At 58.2% G+C, this 6,484-nt stretch overlaps 1 protein-coding gene across 1 annotated transcript; it reads right to left on the bottom strand.

Moving 5' to 3' along the window:
• Nucleotides 1-14: 14 nt before the first annotated feature.
• Nucleotides 15-6,316, bottom strand: LOC103777393 (nuclear envelope pore membrane protein POM 121-like; the record flags this gene model as incomplete). Its single annotated transcript, XM_008944944.1, has 8 exons — nucleotides 15-154; nucleotides 486-588; nucleotides 990-1,111; nucleotides 1,663-1,733; nucleotides 2,517-2,608; nucleotides 3,875-4,046; nucleotides 4,366-4,446; nucleotides 6,149-6,316. Coding segments are annotated over 8 exons (949 nt in total), but the record flags the coding sequence as incomplete, so codon positions are not given.
• Nucleotides 6,317-6,484: the final 168 nt, after the last annotated feature.

Genomic DNA, 6,484 nt, shown 5'->3' with positions numbered 1-6,484 from the left:
TGGCTGCTTGGCACCTTCTTCAGGCTGTCCAGAAACGAGCTGGTGCTCGCTGGGGCAGGAGCTGTCGAGGCAGGAGCAGGCCCCGGGGAGGTGACGGCAAACGCCAGTGGCCTGGACACGGGTGTAGTCTCTGCAGTGGTGCTGGGGGTCACATCTGCAGGGAAGGAGCAAGAAATCAGGACCTGCAACAACAACTGGGGAAATATCCCTCAGCAGAGCTTCCTCAGCAGGCAGGGAAACTTCATGAACACGCCACAGTTCCAGCCCTGGGGAACCTCACCCATCGCCCTGGGGACTGTCCTGGGTCTGAATGCACCAAGAGCAACCCCAGATCCGAGGACCATAAGAGCAACCCCAGATCTGAGGACCAGGCAGGCCAGGCCCAGGAGCTCCCCCAGCCTGTGCTACACAGACACCCCACTGCCCGGCCAGCCCCCGGGTTTCTGCGTCTTGCCAACCCCTCCACATTCCTGCCCTGCTCTTACCAGCCTTATCCTCCAAGACTTTGTTGAACCACTGAAACGCTGCCTTCTTCTCCGCGTCCAGGTCCTCCGAGGTGATGGAGTAGGCCAGCTGAGGCGGCGGGGGCTGCCAAGAGAGAGCAGCAGCTTAGCTCCTTCTCAGGGAAGCGGGCAGAGCCTCTCTGAACGTGCTGGTGAAGGCTGGCCGTCGCGAGACCCGTGAAGCAGGTGGTTCTGCCACCGCACGCCACCGCCGAGCTCCGATCCCCGGTCCATCCTGGCCCCGGCTTGGCGCTGAGGGCACGGCAGGCCTTCCCCAGGCCATTACCTGGTCCGGCAGCAGGCGGCACAATCACGCACAGCCCACCAGACACGGGGGCTGGGGAGAGCGTCGCTTCCCACTCGGCCAAGGACGGGGCCTCCTTCCTGAGGGCAGGCAGGTCAGTCTCCCCCCAGCCCTGCAGAAATTGCAGTGAGCACATTCTATCGCCAGAGGAGGGCAAAAGGGGCTGCGAGACAGCGACGTACCAGCACCAGCTGGTCCCCCCGGTGAGACGACAGCAACTGGATCTTCCTCTTGCGCTTCCCGCTGCTGCCCGGCGCGGCCGAGGGGCTCAGGGGCTGCTGCTTCTGCGCCGGGGAATCCGCCACTAGAGGAGGAGACAAGTCAGGAGCAGCTCCGGGCAGAGGAGGTGCTTGGCTCGAACCAAGGCAGTTGCCCCGACTCCTCTCTGGAGGACCCAGCTCAGAGGGCAGAACCAGGGGCACGGCTTTAAGCCACAGTCAGCCCTTGTGCCCCCAGACCACAGACCACGCAAACTGAGTGAGCCACATCTAATGCCGTGCCACAGGATCCTCTCTGCAACAGGCACAATGGATTTCCTCTCCATTTTAGCTTAGCAAGTGTTGGAAATCTCAGCCTGGGTTTGATCACGGTGCTACTTGTACCACAGAACTTTGTCCCAGTGCTGACACCTGGACCCGTGCTGGCTTGGAGACAGTATTCCCCCTTCCAAAATCCCTTTAGGGCAGTCACAGAGGCCACCAGAAGTGCCACTGCCTTGGGACCAGCACATTCCTAGTTTCCAGGTAACATTTCAACCCAATCCCACATGCAGACCTCAGCTGCCTCCTGCCCCACTGCTTGCTCACAGTGGTGGCCCACCCAACCCTGGCACAGAGCCGTGGCCCCAACGCTCACCCTTCTCTGTCTGCAGCTCCTTGTCTGACTTCACTGGAGTGGAAGCGTTGGAGGGATGCGACTCCTCTTCCCTGGGCAAACGGGAGAGAATCAGTCAGGGTCAGCCCCACGCTCAGCCCTGTCCACAGGGAGCAGGATGAGACCGAACAGGGTCAGGAGTCCCATCAGCATGCCTGGTGTGTCTCTTTGCTTCTGCCAAACAACAGCCCTGTCCTCACTGCACCAGCCTGAAAGCAGCTCCGGGCAGAGGCTGCTCCCCTCCCTGGGACCCAGCTCAGCAAGGTCACAGGGCCTGCACACCCTCTGCAGGACAGTCAGACAGGGGTTCTGGATGGAGCTGCTGCCCCTCACTGGTTTGGACCCACCCTGTCACCAGGGTGCTGGATTTAGTCATGACATGAGCTCAACTCCTTCTCTGATCCAGGAGAAAGGAGAATAAGGGCCCATGTTCTAAAGAAGCCTAAAACGTAACCCTGCTGTAACTCCTGGGAATTGATCTTGAAGAGGCAGCAGAAATCTAGGCCCATCTCTTCCCAAAATTTCAGCAACGACTGACCCAGGCCACTCCAATACCACAAGGCAGCATCTTCTCTGTGGCAATCTGAGCCCTTAGATCTCTAACCCAGCCTGGGAGCAGGACAGGGAGGGAGCAGCTCAGCACTGTGGCTGGGATGCCAGTCGACACAACACAGAGGTTTCCACACCGGTGGTGACCCAGCAGCCACGTCTCTGAAGAAAGGAGCCTGGACTGTGCCAGCTCCAGCAGACACTGGGACTCGGGCACTGGGAAGGTGATTGCTCTCCTCCAGGCTGGCATCAGCGAGCAGGAGCTCGCCAGGGGAGCAGATAGTTACCTGGGTTTCTTGAGAGGCCGCTCAGGCGTCTGAGAGCGGGAGGATGCCAGGCTGGACAGTGGGGACACACTCACACCACTTCTCTTCCACAGCTGGAATGCAGAGGGAGACCAGCAGTCACTCAGCATGGGGCTGGCAGGGAGCACAGCCTCCCACCCTCCTGCTCACCCGCAGATGAAGCCCCATCTCCCCGGGCTGTGGCTAGTGAGCCCAGAGCCTCTCTTGCTTCAGCACCACTTAACTTCCTAAAATCACAATCATGGAACGCTTTGGCTTGATGGGGCCTTTAAAGGTCATCCAGTCCAACCCCACTGCCCTGAGCAGGGACATCAGCAACTAGAACAGGTTGCTCAGAGCCCCATTCAGCCTCATCTGCAATGTCTCCAGGGATGGGGCATCGACCACCTCTCTGGGCAACCTGGGCCAGGGGCTCACCACCCTTAGTGTAAGAAATTTCTTCCTTCTCTATAGTGTGAATCTCTCTCTTTTGGTTTAAAACCATCTCATCCCTTGTTCTGTTGCAAGAGACTCTCTCTTTTGGTTTAAAACCATCTCAGCCCTTGTTCTGTTGCAAGAGGTCCTGCTAAAAAGATTGTTCCCATCCATATCCACAGAGCACAAAGTCTGGTCACCTCAAACTGGATCAGCTCTGGGAGCAAGAGGCCTCCAGGCTCGTGCAGCCTGGCTGGGAGGACAGGGAACAAGGATGCTGCTGGCTCTTGCTTCTGTGTCACAGGCAGAGGTTGCCTGGCCACCTCAGGTGCCCTGCTCTGGCAGGACCAGGCCACCACCTCACCAGCACCAGAGATAGATCCCACTGCAAGGATTTTAGACTTGCTGCAGCCAGAGGACACCTTTCCCTCCTGATTTCCTGGAGGGAAGCTTTCTGTATACAGACTGCATTGCTCTATTAGCCACAGCTACGTCCCACTGTCACACCTACATCCCTCCCCCAGGATGTAAACTGTGTTTTATTGTAGCTCAGCAGTTCCTGAGGGGACCTGGGTCAAAGCAGGAGAGCACAGCTCCAACACTTGCAGGCTCCAGCTGTGGAGCAGAGCAGTAAAGTCCATTTTTTTTCCTTCTCTCTCACCTAGATCTACGCACCTTAGCAGACTGACCAAGGCTGAATCCTTAAAACTGCAGCGTGACAACTCAGCCTGGGGACTGCCCAAGGACAAACACCACCAGTGCCTGCTCAGCAGCCCTCGAGGAGATGACACTGCCCAGCTGAGCTGCCCTGGAGCCTCCCCACGGCGCTCAGACAGGCACCCAGCGACACTGCTCTCTTCTGGGCTCTGCCTTACAGGGGGTGCTCCTGGAGGGGGCTGAGCCAGGGGGTGCTGGGTGCTCCCTACCTGAGCAAGGCCCTGGCTGGAGCTGTAGGAGCTGGCGATGGCGTTGCGGACGGAGCCGGGGATGCCAGCAGCATAGGCACTGCTGAGGGAGCTGGTGGAAGAGGTGCACGACCTCTTGTTGGAGCACTCATCCGGGTAGTAGGAGACAAGGCTCCTCTTCAGAGAGCCCGGCCTACAGGAGGGGAAAGGTTTTATGAGCTCTTCACCACTCTACCCACAGGTTCTTTAAATGTGGGGCCCGGGGAGGAAGCAACCCCACTCTTCCTCACAGCACAGGGCTGGGGAACTAGCCTCAGCAGAGACACGGTCCTTACAGCCACCAGCCTGTGCCCAGTGTGACAGACTGCAGGCACAGCCACAGCCTCTCCTGCTCACCCCTGCAGCTGGGCTCTGCAAGCAAAAGCCAAGTGCTTTTTCCAGAGCCTGCAGGATTTGGGAATTTTGGACCCCCCTCCCAGCTCTCAGCAGCTTTTGGCCCAACAGGCACTTACTTGGGTATGAGAGAGGTGGGGGTACCGTTGGCCACCAGTGGCTCAAATGCTGACTGCCCACTCCCACTGCTGTCGTGGCGCCTGTGGGAGAGAGGGCAGAAGCCCGTGGTAGTGTAGAGGCAGCAGAGACAAGGGCTGCCCTCCCAGCCAGGGGACAGGACCCTTTCCAGGCCAGGCTCAGCACCAGTAAAGCACAAACCTTGCTTTTTTTCCCACCACCCAGGACAGAATTTTTCCCCATCCACACCCTGCTGAAGATTTTTCTCTCCACCTGGTCTTGTCTTCACAGACCCTCACCCCAAGCTGCCTCCTCCCAAGCACCAGCAGCTCCACCAGCTGTCTGCTTTCCAGAGCAGTTCTGACGTTACAAAATCTTTGCTCAAATCCATTATTCTAAGCCACAATATTTCACAGGGACTCAGCAGCTCATTTCCACAACAGACCTGAGCTCTGAAACTTGTCTCTCCAACCTCTTCCTAACCAGCGCCCTGGACTGTTTGAGTCAGCAGCTGAACCCTGCTTCCCACAGGGACACAGGGAAGACCTCAAGTCTGAAAAATCTTCAAGCAAACCCCACTGCAGAGCGGAGCTGGAGGCGTATGACCAGCCCTGCCATGCAGCCCAAGCACCTCCCTCCAGCTCTGAGCACACCAACTCCACCACATTGTTCACTCTGAGCTCCCCAGCTGAGACAGACTCCCTCCTGCCCTCAAAGGTCACAGGACTTTCTGCCTACAAGCATTCCTCAAGCTTGCCAGACACTACTGCCTTCAAAATTCCTTTCAAGCCAGGGCTGTGTGTTGGTGCGTTAGGAAAATAGAATAAAGTAAAGAATCCCCAATGCTGTTACATTTTATGGTCCTGCCTAGCTCTCGTGGAGCTCAGATTCACCAAGTGAAGGGTTGATGTTCAGTGATGGAGGACAGGATGGCATATCCTGCAGGGACACTGCCCGAGCCACTCTCCTGCTCTCCCTCAGTTGCCTGAGCACTGGTAGTCCCAGCCCACGGCGAGTGGCCTCCACGTGTGCAAGAGGAAGGGTGAAAAGGTGGAGGATTGAGAAGAGTGGTGAGGCAGAGCTGTGCCCAGGCACTGGGAAATGCTCAGGCAGACCATGGCACCCCGGATTTACACCCTGTCCTTCCCACAGCACTGGCAAAGGCACTGCACCCTCGTTTCCTAGGGCAGGAAGATGCCTTCCTTGACTAAGGAAAGCAGAAGACAGTCTTCTCTCGCTTGCCCTCGTGGTTTATCTCCTTTTGCTAGCTACAGGGCACAGAGGAAGCACACAGATCTCTTCAAGCATGATGCCTGCCCCTAGGGCTGTAAGATTTGGGGAGTCCTGTCTCTCCTGGAAGCCTGGGGCTGACCGAAGACAGAGGTGATAAACCTGCAGCAGATACCAGCAGTCCACACCAGGCTTCCCCACTCTGCAAACCCCTGCTTCCACAGAGACCACTTCCCTGCCAGGCTTCCCAGATCCACACCCCATCCTCTCCCTACCCCAGCAATGCCAGGGAACACACCTGACCCACGAGCTTGCCCAGACAAAACCCTAAACCACATCCCTCTGATCTCAAGGGCAGAAAGAACTCTCAGAGGACTTTCTGACAGCCCAGAGGGCCAGGTGATGCATTTCCTCACCACGGTTCAATTCCCCCAGCACTCTTCCACGGGGCCTGACACGCTCTGGGACACACCCCATTTGTCACCACTGAAATGCCTGCCCCAGTCACAACCTCTCCCGACACACGGGCAGCAAGCTGCACTGCTGGCTTGTTACCTCCTCTTGTTCTCCTGGTTGTTCCCAAACGTCTGGTCCTCCTCATCCTCCTCCCGCTCCACAGCCCTCTTCCTGCTCTCCTTGATAGCGTTCAGCACAGTCTCCTTTGCACATGGGTCCGGGCTGCTGTTGGCCGGGAAGGCAAGGGGCGAGGTCAGCTGCTCCAGGCTGCGAGGCACAGCAAAGCAAGGAAGGGGTCAGGCAAGCACGAGATCCCCGCGGCTGCTCCCCCGAAAGCGGGAAGAGGGCTCCCCGAGCAGCCCCTCCAGCAGGGCAGGGCCGTGCGATCCTCCCCGCAGCGCGGCAGAGCCGGCGATGGAGCGGGATGCTGCCCCG

Source organism: Merops nubicus, unplaced genomic scaffold (genome assembly GCF_000691845.1).
Source record: "Merops nubicus isolate BGI_N331 unplaced genomic scaffold, ASM69184v1 scaffold36507, whole genome shotgun sequence".
Lineage (NCBI taxonomy): Eukaryota > Metazoa > Chordata > Aves > Coraciiformes > Meropidae > Merops > Merops nubicus.
The sequence above is the reverse complement of the archived record's forward strand: the minus strand, read 5'-3'. Positions and strand labels throughout refer to the sequence as shown.